The sequence below is a fragment of the Lissotriton helveticus genome, chromosome 1_1 (genome assembly GCF_964261635.1).
Source record: "Lissotriton helveticus chromosome 1_1, aLisHel1.1, whole genome shotgun sequence".
Taxonomy (NCBI): Eukaryota; Metazoa; Chordata; class Amphibia; order Caudata; family Salamandridae; genus Lissotriton; species Lissotriton helveticus.
This window is the reverse complement of record NC_136057.1, coordinates 271,142,386-271,161,067: the sequence shown is the minus strand read 5'-3', so window position 1 is coordinate 271,161,067 and position 18,682 is coordinate 271,142,386. Positions and strand designations below refer to the sequence as shown.

Here is an 18,682-nt window from a genome sequence, read left to right as displayed (position 1 = left end):
CTTTTTAAAGGTGGCCTCAAAATGGGTCTTTATCAGGCTCTGTTTTGTGCCCTGGCAGAGGTGGTCTGTTTTTTTTGGACTGCAGTGACAGCAGGTTCAACGATGTACACCTGCTCACACTACTCAATTCTCACTAGTGGAGAAGTTACAGCATGACGTCATGCCAGGTGAGCGTACAGGGTAAGGGACATACTTTAAAGAGAGTCATTTTCTCTCTGGATTTCCCTTCTCTTTTTAAAACTCAGGAGCAGCAACAATGTCGTGGTGTCACCAGGGCTTTAAGTGGAAGCGTTTTCAATATTATATGCAAGCCGTAGTTGCTGCTTATTTATCCTATGCAACTAACAACCATTGACAAAGCCAATAGTCCTGACTTGTTGTAGGTAAGATCAGTCCTGACTTCTTGTAGGTATTGTAGTGTAGTTCCTATATTCCCAATAGGCTCTGCCCATTGGAATAGCATAAACGATAGTTTAGACGTAGGACTGAGGTCATCTAGATCTCTTTTGAATATGTTAGGACTTAATTAGGTATGCCAGCTAGCTCAGAGGTCACTAGAAACTTTCTCGAGTGAACAGGAAGGAGTTAACTTTCCTGAATAGACAAGAAGGGATTAGTTTCTGACAACCGCATAAACATGACAACTTTGCTCCCCCCAGAATAAGGAGTATATCTCCAGAGTCGTGGAAAACAATAGATAACTATTTCACTCAGTCAATCGTGCATACTTAGTTTCACCAGGAGTGCAGAGAAATAGAGAGATGGGCGTTTTCAATAAAAGGTGTTATTTCTTGAGTAGTCCTCTTTCTCGAACAAGAGAAGTGAATTGCCACAGTTGCAATACTTGTCATGAAGTAAAGTGCGTACAGTAAAAAGAGTATTATGAAATAATACTGTAAAAGCATTTATATGGTTTCTAAGCCATGAGATACTTAAAACTGATAAAATATATACATACATAAAATCATTGACTAAACGTACTCAACTGGTGCTTCTAAGATACGCCTGCCCCGTTGTACCTAACCTAAGCCTAGTACGTGGGAAGGAGTAAGTGAGCTGCAGTTTAAGTTAAGTTTGTTTTTGCCAAGAATCTGAATCAAGAATTCTCTGAGGATGTAATCAGCTATCTACCTTGGTTATAGAATAAGGGAGGTCTTGTATCTCTTTCTCAGGACTCGATCTCCCAGCAACCCGCAAGGGTGACTGGAAACACTGGAGCTGGATTTCTCGGCAGGAGAAAAGACAGCGTCTCTCTCAGTGCGTCAATGGGAGGGTCGGCTTCCTTCGGCTCTCGTTACAGCTCGGCTTCGGGTAAGTAGATAGCCGATCTGCTCCAATACCACCGTGTGTTTGCTTAAGGCAAGCGCTGGTATATTTTACCTGGAAGGTGCCGAGTTTGACGTAAGGTTGGACATAAGACGTCACTAAGAACTTACAGTTCTTTCAGGACTCCAGGAGTTCTTGGACAAATCAAAACAAAAGCAGGCGGAATTCCCGGGCTGCTGGAGGCTTGGTTTGTTTAAAGAACGCGTTGTACTTTCTAGGAGTCTATGGGAGTAGCCTTGCCGTATTTGGACTGCATTGGCTATGACTAAATATGGATATAATTCTCATGGCTTTATAAGGGTATGATTTGTTATAACCACATAAGGGCATGAATCGGGAATATTTCAATAGGGTCCTAAATACAAGGCGGCTGCACACTATGCTAAGCACAGATCTTTAGCTTATGTGTTTTTAAGCCGCACCCTTAATTGCATTGGCCACGCCCTTTCAGAGATCCTCCAGTTTTTTCATCCCACTTAAAGCCTTGGGTAAGATGTTACGTATTGTATCTTATATTGGGATGCAATGACAGAAACAGAAAAATACAAGTCGGGCGGAACACTACGCTAAACACAGATTTTTTGTTTACGTATTTTTAAGCCACGCCCTTAATTACATTGGCCACGCCCCCCAGTTTTTTTCAACCCACCTAGCCCTGGTCTCACACATCATTGTTTTTGCTTTTGTAGTCTGTCTTTTATATCTAGCTGGTATATCAAGCGAGTCCTTTCTCTCTGTCACTTCATTTCCCGATTTCCTCCTCTACTCACTTCGCAGTCCTCTTTTTGTGGTTGCCTGATGAGACGCGGCAGTCGCGTGCGTGTCGAAGGGGGTGTGGCTTCACGCACCCGTCTGACAGGGGCACTTCCGGTTCCGGGTGTCACTCCGTCCGCCGCTCGGTGTCTGACTGGTGATTGACTGTGTGCAGTGATGGCGGACCAGCGGCCTGGGACCGCGGGTTCTGCGGGCAGCATCCCAACACCTCCCCCAGCGCCGACACCTCCCGGCGCTCCAGCTCCAGCTGCAGCGGCTCCGGTGCCCGGAGGAACTGGGGGATCTGCCAGGGAGGGATGGCTCTTCAAGTGGACTAACTATATCAAGGGATATCAGCGGCGCTGGTTCGTGCTCAGCAACGGGCTACTTTCTTATTACAGGTAATGCAGACGCACACGCCCCTTCAATATTGTGATCATAGTCCATTAAGGCACAACAGGAGCTTAGCAAAGGAGTGCTGTCATGTTACTTTTCCTTCCCTTAACTCAGACCACGCCCCCAAAGGAGTCTTCAGTGACTCTGCATCCGTAAACAATATTATTTTACCACAGACAACGTCCCCGTTGCCCAGAGTAACTTCTTGTCAGTGGTCTGCTGTCTTCTTCCTCCTCCCCATCACAACACAGATCGAACTCTCATAACTACTAAGCAGTGGATAATCAGGTATTCCTTACTACAGGTTATCAAAAGTAGAGGAAGGCAAGTCAGCATATTCATAGGGAGAGCCGAGACATCAAAAGATTGCTTGTCAAAAATCATGTAAAAATATTATGGAGCTTTTCAAATTGGTTCAACTTCGTTCATTAGACTATATCACTGCATTGTCATTAGCTGAAAGTACGTGTTTAAAGTTGTGTTTTGCCCTCCCAGTAAGTACCTTTAAGACACTGTCATGAGTAACTCAAGAGGTGCCAGTGTGTCAAGTGCCCTGTATGTATGACCAATATTGTTATACATGAGCAATATTTCTGTCTAGTAAACAGTACACAAATGTTTTTGTGTAGCACAGAGCCCGTGCTGAATTCTTTTACGGTGCTCTCATACAGAACAATGAATGGAAATGAGACGAGTTGAAGGAAAAAATGACTTGCCTATGATCAAACTATTTGCTGCAGTGGGGAAGCTGCGATTTCATCCCAAGTTTCCTGCTTTCACATTTTGCAATTTATCTACCGGTTGAATATCTCCAGATCGATCTCTTTTTTTTCACTTAAGGCCAGTGTTTTGTGTTCAATTAATTCTAGACCTAAATTATGTATTCTGTAAATACAGGTATCTAGTGTCAATTCAACATAAGTGTATACATTGTAATATGTATATTTGTAAAGTGCACTATCACCCACAACGGTATTCGTAGGTGTGTGTGCTTACTCCTACCTATGGTAGGTTGGTTAATTGAAAAGCCAGGTCTTCAGCTTATTGCGGAATCCAAGAGGAGAGGAAGAGGCTCCAATATGGAGAGGAGTTCTTTTTATGCTTTAAGAACTATGTAAGGGAACGCTTGTCTTCCTGATCTGGTTCTGTGTATGCGTAGGAGTCCTATGGAGCAGATATGACTGGGTGCTTGGTGAAAGGAGATGGGACTGTTCAGGTAGATGGGATCTTAGTTGTGCAGTGTCTTGAATGTGTGCGAGGAGTTTGAATTGAGTTTGTTTGTGTATTGGAAGCCAGTGTAGTATCCATTACTATCCTCATAGAATGCAGAGTGTAGGCTGATATCATTAGGTTCCACGTTGGTGATAATCTAAGTGGGACTTATAGCCTTTGTCATTTGAGCCAGATCCTGGAGGTAGATGTTTGTGTTGATGGGGTGCTCTCGATAAAGTACTTATTGTAGCATTCTGCCAGCCTAGGCACTCAACAATAAGTACACCACACAGAAAGACTAATTTTGCCTGTCTTTTATTCCACTGCGTGTAAGTCAGAACTTATCCCTCCAACGCTTATGTCACAGTACTGCGTTATACAGAAGGAACCAAAAGACTTTCAGCGTTCTTTTAATACAAGACACTACATCTCCCACTTTATTAAATAAAAAGTCACAACTTTTAAAAATAGATACATTAATAAATGCATAGATGTACAAGCATTTACAATTCCTTATTTAATCGTTGCGTTGCCTGAATCACACATCCTGATCTGGTTACTGAAAACTAGGAACTGGTAGTCGAAGTGTCAGTGATCTGCACAGGTGAGGTCAAGTTATCAGCATATACAAAGTCATCAACAATCTGTCTAGACCCAGTTTCTATATTGACATCGACGTTTGGAGAGTAATGGGCCACATGTCGAAAATTAGAGGAATCTCTCGTAAGGGACTTTCAAGGACTCTGTGTAGTCACCTTGTGTCCTTTGGTATTGGTAATAATAAAGGGTTTAACCTCAAAAGGAGCATCAGATTTCCTTATTCTGTATTGTCTAGCAAGCACTCGATCTTCTCTTGTAAAAGTGATGTGCTTCGCATGACTTAATTGGCAGCATATAGTTTCGTCTTCTGTTTGTGACCAAAGTCTGTAGTGTGAATGTCTTACTCATTATTTGATCTGAGGTTGGTCCATTGGGGCAGCTTTTTCGTCATGGCTCTTCCAAACAAGAGTTTCATGGCAGTCCCCTGTCATTGAGTGAGGGTTTATGCGGTAAGCTTGAAGAGAGGTGTTTGAAACAGCTTTGAGGTAGAGCTTCTCCACTGCAGCATGTTAAACTGCTTTATTTAGAGTACTCCTAAACCATTCTACCAGGCCATTGACCTTGGGCCAAAGAGGAGTGCTTTTTTGATGCTTTATATTGAGGTGATTTAGAAAGTCTTAAATTCTTTCCCAAGCATGATACATCAAGTCTGATATGATCGATGGGTGCGGAATGACTTGAGGTGAAAGATAGTTGCATCTCTGACAAGTCTTTAATTCTTTTTCGACCCTTTTGTTGTAATATGTAAACCAGACTCTGTCACGGAGAGCTCTTGGTGGTAACTTTTCCTTGATGTCCCTCATGGGTGACATTGATTACTTGTCGTAGACTCTCAGGAGTAACAGTTTGAGTACCTCACAGAATGAGGCCTTCTTGAGTCACTGAAAGTTTCTCTCTCACATTTTATAACTTCAAAATCTCATAATCATTACAGAAAGGTCTGGAATGCTGGTTCTGCAATCGATCAGCAGTACTGTCTTTTATTCTTGACATGCCACTATTTTGTCTCCTGGCAGTGACAATTTGTTCTTAGGACATGGCAGCAGGTTTTCTCGATTTCACAATAAAATTGGTGTACGCCTCTGCTGCCATAGATGGGGTACCAGGGCATTGTAATGACACTCTTGAAAAATAATCATCCTGATTCTGATCCTTCCCTGGACGATGAATAATCATATAGTTGTATTCTTGTAACCACAAACTCCCAACGTTCAGTTACAGGAGGCATTTTGGCTTTTGGATTGCCAAATATTGTCAACAGTGCTTGATGATCAGTCTCTACAGTGAAATGCTTTCCATTCAAGAAAACATGGAAATATTCACAAGTCCAGACCACTGCCAACTTTCTTTCTCAGGTTGCGAGTAAGCACAATCTGTTTGTGACGGGCTCTTACTGACTATATGTCTCCGGGCATTTGGCTGTCTGCTGTGCAAGGATTGCACTGAATCCGGCAGGGCTAACGGCAACTACAACCTCTTTAATCAGTTTGAGATCAGAGTAGGCCATTTCAGTGGCACTCTCAATGGCTTGTTTGATGTGTTGGAAGCTCTTGTCACACTTACGTGACTAATTGAAAGATATCGTTTTCTGTTAGTTTTCGTAATGGTGCACTGACTGTAGCAAAGACTTCTATGTATGTCGAACAGTCATTAGCCAGTCCAAAAAAAGGATTGTACCTTAGATATATCTTGTGCGGGATTTGCAGTAGACAATGCTTGCACTTTTGCTGGGTCAGGTTTCATACCCCCATCATAAAAGAGCTGGCCAGAGAAATTCAAGCTTTTTTTTGTGGAATTCACATTTGTCATCATTTACAGTTAAGCCTGCATCTGACACACTTGAATGAGAGTTTTGTCATGTTCTTTCTGTGTGGCTTCGAAAACTAAGATCATACTATAGTTAAGTGCATTTACCATTGGCTTATGGTACGTCTAATAACGTCTTAGAAAGGTTCTGCAGCAGAGGATGATCCAAAACTCAGTCACTTCTAGTGAAGCAGACCAATATGCGTAGAAAAGGTTGTAATGTACTCAGATTTTTATTCAAGTTCCAATTGGTGATATCCTTCATTTAGGTTCAGTCGAGAGAAGAACTTTGCTTCATTCAGTTGAGTTATCATATCAGCAGTGTGCGAAACAGGATTTTTCTCCCAATTGCCTTGCTGGCCTGACGCATGTCAACGCATATGTGTATAGCTTATTCACTTTCTCTTTTGGGCACTACTACAATGGGAAAAACCCATGGTGTCGGACTAATGGAGCGATCAATTATGTCATGTTTAAGTAACAAATTAAGTTCCTTTTCAACAGTGTCTGTGTCTTTGAGCAACAGGATGTAACTTAACAGGGTAACTTTACTTTCATTGTTTTGAGTTGTCCTAGCCCATGAAACCCGTGGTGCGAACTCTAGGACAAAAACAGGACATCGAACTGACCTTCACCTATCCCCCATCAAGACATAGAACCTGCTGAACATACCTTCAACCGCGAGACCTAGCTAACTGGCCGATGCCCAGTGGAGCTACCTGATAGCTCTAGAGGAGATGGGTTGTGGACTTCCCCCTCGACCTTCACCTACCCAGCAGGACTTTGGACAGTCTTTACTTCATCTCTCGGTCGTACCTCCCTCTCACCTCTTTACCCTAACCCCCTTCCCCTCTACGCTCCTTGCATCTCATCTTCTATGCTCTTTAAATGTTTTTCAGTGGAGACCTATCCATTTGGCCAATGCCCGATGGAGCTAATGGATAGCTATAGAGGATATGGGCTGTGGACTTCCCCCTCGGCCTTCACCTACCCAGCCGGACCTTGGGCAGACTTTCCCTTCGTCTGTCTGTCATATCTCCCTCCTACCCCTTTTATCCTATCCCTTACCCTTCTTTCACTCCATTTCCTAGTCTTCTATGCTCCTTAAATGTTTTTGTCTCTAACTAATGTAATTGTAACTGAAATAACTCTGTAACATTGTTGAATCACATGTAAAGTGCTCTGATACCCTCGGGTCTAGCCAGCGCTATATAAAACTCATTAAATAAAATAAAATAACTACCTGAGTAGGCGCTTGTACCACATTTTTCATGTATTGCATTGTGGCTACAAAGGATCTATGACTCTTTAAGGGTGTCAAAGCAGACCATGTGTGTGCTTTTGTTTGTGACTTTGTAAGTTCTGGTAACGGAGATGGTTCTTAATACTTCTCCTCAGGCTTGATATTTATTAACGCTCCAATGTCAATTATGAATGGTATCGACCACCCATTTATTTTTAGTTCTCTTCGGACAGTGTTTTGAACGTGTTTGGTGCTTCATCATGTCGCTCTTTCTTAACTTTGAGTTTTTTCTCACATTTGACCAATCCCACATGTGCATGCATTTCTGAGGTAAACATAGACATAACACAATTATCATTGTCACTGGAAACTGAGACTGAGGAACTCTTTGTCAATGATTTAGATGAGTATCTACTTTGTTTGGTGTCAATTTGCCTCAGTTAGTGTGGCCACTTTGCCTTGAGGAGCACATCGAAGTCCCTGTGGTAGCGGTCAGCTAATTTGTCTTCACGCGGTGACGCACTTACTTTTCTCTGCAATGCAAGTTATCCCGAAATGGTTCATTTTACCACAGCCGAGGCATGTTTGTCCAATGGCGGGACATTTTTCCTTGTGTGTAAATGACGATCAACATCTGTTAAAGATTTTCTTTTTCTGTGGATACATCGCCTAGTGTTCTTCAGCCTTGTACCTTGGCTTACTTTTCATGCTTATCACTGATGCACTTTGGGCGCCTCCTTTCCCCAATGTGAGTCGCTTGACAATCAGCACACTCTTCAACGCAAGCAGCTTTGAGGGCTTGTTTTAAACTCATGGTTTCCTTCAGCATTTTTCGTTGAAAGGAATCTGATAGACATCCGTTGATTATTCTGATACGAGTAGCTTCCTCAGTATTAAATTAATTGAATTTACAATGCTTCACCAGAACATCCCATCTCTCGTGAAAAACTCATCAATGGTCTCATTTTAGTCTCAGGCGCTCTTGACTAAATATGTATCTTTCGCAATCCACATTTGGCACTTGACATTAAAAGCTGTTTTTGTTCGTACCTCCTTTCACCTTTTTGTGGTATCTTTTTCATGGCTTCTTTCACTCCTTCATCCACCATGTTCCTGATATACTTTATAATCTTTTTCATTTATGGCATCTATGAAATCTTCAAAAGTCTCTGTTCATGCCTTCATCTAATGCCGATATTGTGTTTTTTGGCAGTATCAAATGCAGTAGGCGGTTTTAAGAATGTACCAGCTGTAGACAACTCCTCTCCCCCCCCCCTACTGGGGTTGGTGACCCCCTGATATTTGAAGATTTATAAGGTACATAGATCATCTGCATTGTTTGCACCATGTGACTTATCCCCCCCATCCAACTCCACTTTTTTCTCCCCCCTCCATTCCCCCTCTTCCCTACCCACTATAATGCGTATTCTGCTCCAAACTGTGCACAGGTTAGGTGGTTTTGTTCTCAATAAAGAATTAAGACAAAAAAAAACTATTCAATGGGTACTGTTGGACTCGGCACTTTTTGGCAGGTTCACCCCTAAACTTTTTGCCTTGTCTGTAAACTGGTGTTGGTGGTTTTAGGCCTATGGGGACTTTAGCACTGTGGTCCAGTGTAAAGTGCCTGCGCTCTCTGTGTACATGTGGTGAGATTTGCCTGCCCTCCCATAGGAATGCATTGGGGATTCCCTGATCAGTGCGTGTCACTGTAATTCATGGTATGAGAAGAGCAGAGTGTTCGAGTTTAGTATGTATGAAATTGTGAGAATGAATGCTGCGCAATGGTGTGCGCAGATTTATTATGACTACGGCAGAAATGCCACTTTTAGAAGTTGGCATTTCTGTGTGCTATGTGTCTGCCTGCCTGATGTGAATTGCATGTCTGGCTTGTGAGTGACAGGGTCTGGGAGGTGTGTGTGGCTCCAGGAGGGGCAGGGTGAGTCAGCGCTAGGCTGAATGGGACATCTACATTTTGAGTAGTGGGAGGAGAAGTCCCTGGGCCCTGAATAGGATGGTGCCTGCCCTAGTAAATGCTGTCTGCGCCCCCTGTGGTGTGTCTGACGAGCCCCCACCTGACAAGGGGGAAGAGGAGCTTGCAAAACAAAGTTTTCCAATTGCCCCCTGAACCAGTTGCATCTGGTTCCCCCATGCCCTGCACTTCAGACAAAAGATTTGGTAGTATAAGTATAAGGGCTGTGACCTGTGGTCTTGTGCTGTTCCTGACTTGGGGGCGTGCTGCTGCTGGGGTTCCAGGAGGAACCGCCATGAGGACTTGCCTCCCTGCTGGAGGGCCCTGTGTGCTGGCCTCCCTGGGCCCAGCTATGCCCCATGAAGCCTGAAGGACTTTTTGCGCCTCCTCAGCGCTATACTTTTATTTGCTGGTGCCCCAGAGAGGGGGACTCCAGCCTTGCCAAAGAAAAAGGAGCACGAGGGCTCCGTAGCACTGAGCTGCGAGATGGCCATAGGGAATCCCGACGTGGGGATTCCCCCTAATGGACGGGCGAGAAGCGGGGGCCTACCCCGCATACTTGCGTGAAAACAGAGCGGGAGCCCACCCTGCATCTGTACCTTTTAAGGCGGGTGCCCCCACCGCAGTGGTGATTTTATTTTGCTATCGGCGGGTGCCCACCCCGCTTATAGCACCGATGAGCGGTTGCCCACCCCGCAATTATTTTGGTGAAGGCGGGTGCCCACTGAACATGCAGTGCTACTTGGCGGGTGCCCACCCCGCTTGAATAAGTATTGTTAAGGCAGGTGCCCACCCCACACTTTGCCTCTGCCAGAGAAGTCACTGCCACGGCCCAAGGAAGTCAGGCTGCTCACCTGGTTGGGGGCGGAGCCTCCCGCAGCTGAGACCTGGAAGCAGGAAGTCCGGAGCTCACAACGAAGTCCGGGGTCCCAGGAGGGGAGCCTGGGTGAAGTGAGGAGGGGCCTTGTGCAACGACCGACAAGCGAGCTGATACTGGATCGTCGACGGGGCTCCCATGACAGGAGAGAGCCCCGCATGCTGCTCAGCCTGAGAGTCAATCCAGAAAGGAGGTAGGCGGAGACTTCACTCCAGGCCCGTCCTACCCCGAGAACCGGTGTGGTGAGAACCTTGTGTGTCCCTGGGTTGGAGCGGCTGTACAGTGAGTCCATGGGCCACCGCAGTTCAGGAATTGCCATTCGAGGCGTGGTATCTCCACAGGAATATTGGGGGCCCGTGACAGCGAGTGAGTTCTTTTGAGGAGTGTCCCGGGCCGTGGGTTGTACGGCATGAGGGGGGCATTGTCCAGTTTTCCAAGAGGGTGCCTAAGTGGCACCAACTCTTCTCCCTGCATTTTTACCCATTGGAATGGCATTGTGGGCAAGGCACTGTGTTTGCAGCTGTAACGCTAGATCGCGGGCAGCTGCTGGAGAGACATACGCATAGGAAAGAGCCGTGACTTTTGGACACGGGCAATACTGGGACGCCTAGGACGGTCCCCAGAGAGTAAGGCCAGATGGCCAAGCTGCACTTGCTTGCCGAGCCTTTAGCACCACCGCGCATGCGCGGACTTCCTCGGGACACCCTGCACGTGACTAAGGTGAACCCGGAAATGGTACTAGGATTTAAGGAACCGGGAGACCGCTGTCTCATCGCTCCGGCTTCCTCTCCACTTCGCCAGCGTGCGGGTAGGTCTAACCGAGAAGTCTGTCCAGCAGACAAGTAAGCTTACAGACCGAGCAGCCTCTGCACATCAGATCGCGTGTTCTGATGGCTCACCGTTGGGACACGACTGACGACTGTCCGCCCACTACATTCGCTCGGCTGACTCTTACACCCCATTCTGGGTGTAGACTTCGAGTGTGGCTGCCCCACCATCGAGACTCCTCCACTACGCTTTGGGCAGACCTTTAGGACTACATTTGGATCGCGATCACGCGGACCATTGGCGACCCTTCTGTCGCTCTTTTTGGCTGTGAGGAACCGCCGATGGGTGTGGCGCGAACACTACTAAGGTGATACCTAGTCTTAGATCCACCAAGCCCGATGTGGTGGGGGTCCTCCGGCTAGCTAGGGGTCGACACGTTGTGGTATTGTACAACATGACCGCAAAACCAAGTGATAAAACGCCCCCAACTGTTTTGTCACGTTACCTTTTTTCCTCCATACTCCGAAGGTACCAACTACTGTGGGGCTCACGCTCGGGAGAAGTCCGGTGACGCCATTTTGCGACATCAGCAGGGTGAGAGCAAATTACTTCCCTCTTTTCCCTTTACCTATATCTATATCCAGTGATCCTATACTAAGTCGGTTTTTAATACTTTTTAACATTTTAATCAATTAGGGTTGTTTTTAATATTTAGATTGCATGCAGATTGCAGCTTACCCGTTTTGGAGTTAGAACCAAGCACATTGTGATCTAGGTTTGGGTACAAGCACAATAGTTATCAAACACTTCTGATTTTTTGTCACCCTTTCTTAGATCCTGATGAATTGCTAGTTTTAGCATGAAACATGTTGACCGCTAGGTAGAGCATACGTCACCGGATCCTAGAACCTGTGTGTGTGCCTCCCTGCTCTGTTTTTAATAAGGTAGCTAGCCACACTAATAAAAATCCCTGTGGATTTCCTAACCTTTTTTAATCCTCACCACTGCACTATCTTCTCACGCCTACACTTCACCTAAAACCCTCACACCCACCTGCACCAACTGGCAGGAACAAAAGATCTCCGACAAAGAACCCCTTTGCGGGTGCCCGTCAGACATTGCAGCGCCAGTCTGACGAGGAGCAGAACCCAGATGATGAAGCATGACACCTAGCTTGCTTGGTGTGTGAGGGTTTTAGTTCCGAAAGGGGGCTCCCCCCTCTTTCCACAGCGCTTGTTTCTTTTATCTCTCCAACCTAGGGGGAACAGTGTATCCTTTTTGTTCTGACTAGTTCAGGGGCTTATACACTGGACCCCGGTAAATATTAGCCCCTCGAGTTCCCTTTTTTGTTGTATGCTATATGAACATTAACACATACTACTTTGTGGTATTTATGAAGCATCAACCCTTTTGCCTGCCCCAGGCAATGCTCTTGCTGTACAAATGCAGCTCATGCTCCTGTATTGCTTTCAGCATTTGTGATGTGCTCTCATGCCTTCACATTCTCTTTTTCTTAACTCTTTTGTACATGTACTCACCATGTGAAACTCCGTAGCAACGTAACTGCAGTGGAAGTCAGAAAAGCAGAAGACTGCTAAACCGAGCTAAAAAATGCTTATCTGTGATCTTCACCAGAAAATTTGTTCACTGCTGATCAGTATGAGTGTGACTATAATCTTCTCTCTTGACACTAAATACAACAGCTTCACTTGATACAAATCAGCCTGCAGTTTTGATGCCATTCATGCAGACCATGCTATCTTGAAATGTAATCTGTGTATGAACCCATGATGTCCAACTAATTCATCCATGCTTCTTTCAACCTTATCAATACGTATTCCCTATCCACCTACCCGAAATGCAGTCAACTTTACCTAATCTTCAGCATAAAGTAACTCTGAATTCGACCCAATGTACATGGCAACTGTCCATCAGCACCTCTTGCTACTCATCCCATTGACCTTTGCTGTATTAAAACATTAAAACATTCAAACCTTCTGCCTTCTTTTAAATGTTTGCACACCTTCTATCGAGGAGCACTGCTTCACCTCTTAGATCTGCTGATGAAATCATTTTAGAGTCACTGATATCCACTGATGGTGGAAAACAGTACTCCATCACCATACTCTGAGTGTACCCACTATGCCCCCCCATCTCATTGATACTGGAATACAGTGCAGTAGAATTCCTCCTACTTCCAAAATCCCAGCACCCCATAAGCGCTTATGCAAATCTTTTGAAATGCTTGTTTTTGCCGGCTCTGACCTGAATGTTCACCACCAATTTGCACAACTGATGACTTGGCAACCATCTTCCCTTGCAAAATAACTATGATCCCCAGAAAACAACTTTACCCCAATACCTTTTAGCCCCAGTTCAACCTGCACCACCGCCTCACCCCCCCATGCCCTCCGCTTCTCCGTGTTGCTTCTTTGCTCCATCCCACCCACCCTTTCTCCGTCGTCGTTCCTTTCCTATAACCACACCTTCGCCCCCCCCTTCCTTGTTTACCTGTCCTGTATTTTTATTTATTTTATTTTAGCGATTTGTAGAGCGCCTGGTGACCCGGAGGCATCCCCGCGCTATAACATTTGTGGAGACCAGAGGAGAAAAGGAGGGGACTTTATTTTGGGAATAGCAGCGTTTTCAGTTTTTTCCTGAAAATCAGATGACTGGGTTCCAGCCGCAGGGGGCGGGGAAGTGAATTCCACCCGGAAGATGCTTTAACAGAAAAGCGTCGGCCGCCGGTACGAGTCTTCCTGTATCTGGGGACGTTGGCCAGACGCTCATTATCCGAGCGAAGGGACCTGGGGGCCATGTAAGGGGTAACCAGGTCTCTCAGAATAGCAGGGCCAAGACCATTAAACAGTTTGTGTGCAGTGCACAGGGCCTTGAATTCGACCTTTGACGTATTGGAAGCCAGTGGAGGGCCTTAATTGCTGGTTTGGCTGATACTCTGGAAGGGAGGTTCATAAGTAACCGGGCGGCTGCGTTCTGCGTGCGCTGGAGTTTAGCCATGGTAGCTTCTGGAGCTCCCAGATATACCATGTTGCTGTAGTCCAGCCGCGCAAGGATCAGACCTTGGACCAGGAGTTTCCTGGATAGGGGCGGAAGTATTGGGAGGATCCTGCGGATAGAGCGCATGAGACCAAAACAGGTACCTGCTGTTTTGGATGCTTGGGTTTTCATCGACAGCTCGGGTTCTAGCCAGACTCCTAAGGTCTTAATTTCTTGTTTCGGGGTGGGAATTTCCCCGAACACGTCTGGCCAGACCGATGGGGGGATGGTGGTCCATTGCTTGCCCAGAAGCATGACTTCAGTCTTTGACCCGTTTAGTTTGAGCGATGACTCGCACATCCAGTTGTGAATTTCCTTGAGGCAGTTCGGCAAATTGTCTGGATAGTTGTCCAGTTGGGAGAGTGAGACGACCAGTTGCGTGTCGTCCGCGTAGCTCACTATTTTGATCCCGAAGGGGGTGACCACGTCTTCGAGAGGGGCCATGTAAGCATTAAATAGAGTGGGGCTTAGTGATGACCCCTGGGGGACTCCGCTTGTGACGGGGAGGGTGGCAGAGTGGAAGTTGCCGTCCCATACCTGGAACGAGCGCCCTGAGAGGAAGGATTCTATCCACGTGAGCGCCGAACCTGCGATCCCTGCCGCAGCCAGCCGATGGAGTAAGACACGATGGTTAACTGTGTCGAAGGCTGCGCTGAGATCCAGGAGGATCACTGCCACTGACCCTCCTGAATCCAGAATGCACCTTGCCTCCTCGATGACGGCGAGAAGGGCGGTGTCTGTGCCATGGCCCGGGCGAAACCCAGTTTGGGACTGCCGTAAGAGGTTATTTGCTTCTAGAAACTGTGACAGTTGCCCATTGACCAGTTTCTCGGCCATTTTGCTGATGCAAGGGAGGAGTGAAATTGGCCGGTAGTTCGCCATGTCGGCCGGGTCCAGCTGGGTTTTTTTTAGGAGTGCCTTAACTACTGCACTCTTCCAGCTGGGGGGGACCAAGCCTTGAGAGAGCGAGATGTTTATAAGCTCCGTAATCGTAGGCACGATGACAGGGGCTACTGTTTTAAGGAATCTGATGGGGGCGGGATCCAAAGGGGAACCGCTTTTCATTTTGGCCATGGTTGTGTCAACCTCGTTCCGTGTTACTGCCCTAAAAGCAGTCAGCTGAGGAAGCAAGCTGCTTCCTGTGCGGTTGGTGGATGCCTCATTGTCCATGTGGTTCGGCAGACAGGGAGGGGGAAGGGAAACTAGAATGCGGGCGATTTTAGCGTTAAAGTAGGTAGCCAGTTCGTTACTTCTGTCTGCCGGGGGTGAGTTGGAGGAGGGTGGAGCTGGTATTTTCAATAGCTCTTTGGCAATGAGAAAGGATTCCCTTGCCGAGTTGGTGGAGTTTTTTATTCTCGTATCATAGTGAGAGGCTTTAGTGAGTTTCAGGGTTGATTTATAGATTCTCACCGACCTCTGATAGGCTTCCTTGCTGGTGTGCTGCCAGTCTTTCCTCCATAGCCGCTCTGCTTTTTTGCAGTTTTTGCGGAGAGTCCGGAGTTCCGTGGTGTACCATGGGGCAGATCCTAGTTTCCCGTTTTTATCCTCACGGGTTTTTATAGGGAGGATGGAGTCCAATGACGTGGCGATCCACTCCCTGAATTTACTGTCTGCGGTGACCGGGTCTTCCGAGGAGGTAGGGGTAGCAGAGTTCAGGGTTCTGGTCCAATCCTCTGTGGACCAGAATCCTCTGTGTATGGAAAAAATAGCTATGACGTGGATATAGGCTAAACTTGTTATTTAACCTAATGTGTTGACATTTCTTAACTTTTGTTTTGCTTTCTCGTCCCCAACATTTAATCGAAAAATAATAGTTTATTCAAACGACCATATTTTCATATCAATCTAAGCTGCTTTGTTGTCAGAACTGACTGGGCACCTTGCCAGCACTCGTGGACACTCTAGCAAGTCTTGTATTGTATATTTTCACAGTCATCCTCCCTAGACTTGATGAGATTGGAGATTTTTTCAGTATGTGTTTGCATTGGGCTGTGAGCACTGGCTCCAAATAAGCAACCTCTGCATCCTCATTCAGCCGGTACAATTTGTGTTTTATTTTTCCATTAGATCACGGACTTCAACTGTATTTAACCCAACCACTATTCATTTTGCCAGAATTGTTTGGAACAGGCAGCTGGACTCTTGCATTGTTCTGATAGGACAAAACTGGTGGTTACGTCAGCATATTCTTGTTTCTGCAGCAGATCTTGAGGAAGTGGCTAGTTAGCACCGGTCCGTTTCATCAGCATTCCATCTCGGAGCACATCTGTACATGGGATCCCCACTAGCACACATGCGCTAAAAGCGTGCACTTCACTTTCTGGCAGCTGCACTCCTTCCCGAAGGGAAGACCGGATGCTGGTTAGACCATGTGTATGCTTTGTTTGTGAGCCTTGTTTGGTCGCAGGTAACCACTTCATACTATTTAGGCTAGATTGTTCTCCATCCTTGCCTTGGATGCAGCACATGCTGCACCGGTTTCAACAAGGTCACTGGTGGGTCGCCAGGTCAGTACTTGTAACTCTTAGCACTGGGATCATGTTGGCAGGTGAAAAAACAACTAGATCCAGGGAGTTTGCATGCAGATTTTCCACTGTACTGTGACGGGCACCTTGCTTTTGGGCCTTTTATGCACTCGTGTATGTGTGTGCGACACTGTCAGCAGTCATCGCAGGGGTGCAAACGGATTCACCTTATGGTGTGATTTTTGACCTTGTTGCTAGACCCCTTTTCAGTGTGTGTGTGTGTATGTTTGTGCTTTCTATACTCTTACCTAAACTTCTACAGAAGGGGTGACCAAATAAAATAGAAGAATGCATTTTTGCAGTTTATTAGTCGAATAATAATTTCAAAGTAAAAGGCAGGTACTGATATTTTATATCAGTTTTAGTAAATTTAGTGGTAACTGACGTTTAGATCAACCCCTAAACCCAAGTTGTTCACATTTAACTTAGTTCACCCTATACTGGTGCATTTTTTCCTTGTGATTTTTTTCCCCAGTCTGTAATAGAAACCGAATGTGAAGCGGATCTGTAAAGTTCAGAAGTGCATTTGCCATCTCGTATTACTGTTATCACCTTGTTCGTTAATGTATTGCTATTCTAATGTTAACTCTTTGGGCTTGTTACATTGACTATACTATGACTTGAACCCTTAGTTGAGAAATGGAATGTTTTGCCTCTTCCCAATGGACAGCTAAACTGGATGTAGACGTCCTACTATGGATCCGGCTCTTATGCTCAGTGATTCTCACTCTCAGTTTCCTCAATGTTTTTCCAACATACGCCTTGCCGCAAGGGCATTTTATACAATAAATGATGTTGACAGAATTACAATCACTGGTATGTTTGAGCTTTATTTTCTGTCCTGATAATGGATGTGTCAAAGTGTCACCTGTTGCAATGTGTGCAATTGTTGCATCGCTTGGTGCCTACAAATGCCTGTTGTCTCAATCTGCGGTGAACTTGACAGTAATGTTCGCATGTTTCTCCCCTTTGTGTATGCCAAAAGAGGCTTTTCAATGAAAATCCCTTTGAAATCCTGTTCATATTGTAGTAAATCCCATCGTTTGGAAATGATGCTTTTGACTGCTTGTGAGACGGTTGAATATTTAGATACAAACACTGCACGTTCTTTGGACGCCACTGTTGTTTTCTGCAACAGTTGATCCCGTGTTTTAGCTAATGCCTTTTGCTTGCATTGCTCAATGATCTGCGATGGATAACCTCTTTGTTGAAATTCCTGCACCTGCTGATCCAATTTAATGTCACTCTCGTCGGGATCAGAACACATTCGTCGTATTCTTATGAATTGAGAGTACGGTAAATTGTGTAAAAGGCCTTTAGGATGAAAGCTCGAAAACAATAAGGTGCAATTCCTGTCAGTAGGTTTGGTGTAAACAGAAGTGCAGAAGTGATTATTTGGTAATTTCTTGATCTGTACATCTAGATAATGAATGGTATCCTCATCAATATTGTACGTTAACCGTATATGTGGATTAGAATTGTTCAGTTGGTTGATCATTACCTCTAATGACTGCTTGGATGCCTTCCAAATCAAGAATATGTCGTCTATGAAACGACAGTACATGAGAATGTTACCCCACCATTCTTGATTAGAGATAATAAGGTCTGATTCATATTGTGCTAATAAATATTTGCATATGCCGGAGCCCCGGAAAAACCCATGGAGGTTCCAGTCAGCTGTGTGTAAAAATGTTGCTGCCATTCGAAGTAGCTGTTATGCAGACAAAATTTTAACAATTGCAACAAAAACACTTTTTCCATGGTGATATCAGTTGTTTGAAGAAGTGCCCATTCTACTGCTTCAAGACCTGCTGCGTGGGGAATTGACGCTTAAAGTGCTGTAACGTCTATAGTGCACAGATACACAGTGGTGTCTGCCTCAACTGTAATAGAGGATAGTTTTTGTAGAAAATGAGTCGTGTCTTTAAGATATGTTCTCTAGTATTGCACAAACTTTTGTAAGTAGAAATCCCAAAATTTTCCTACAGTGTCAAAAATCGACCCACAGCCAGAGACAATCAGCCTGAACGGTGGGTTATTCGCATCCTTATGCATTTTAGGTATCATGTATAGTCGGGGCCGTTGCGGGTTCTGTGTTGTTAAGTAAGCCTTGATTTGATCAGTGATCCATTCATTATGTAGTGCTTCCA

The 18,682-nt window shown here is 45.4% G+C and overlaps 1 protein-coding gene across 1 annotated transcript in view; it reads left to right on the top strand.

Moving 5' to 3' along the window:
* Positions 1-2,185: 2,185 nt before the first annotated feature.
* The window catches only part of OSBP (oxysterol binding protein), a 460,407-nt gene continuing 443,910 nt past the window's right edge, over positions 2,186-18,682 (top strand). The window contains exon 1 of the mRNA XM_078666627.1: positions 2,186-2,480. Within this exon, the coding sequence (XP_078522753.1) occupies positions 2,257-2,480 (224 nt within the window). The 5' untranslated portion in view covers positions 2,186-2,256. The remainder of the gene's footprint in view (positions 2,481-18,682) is intronic.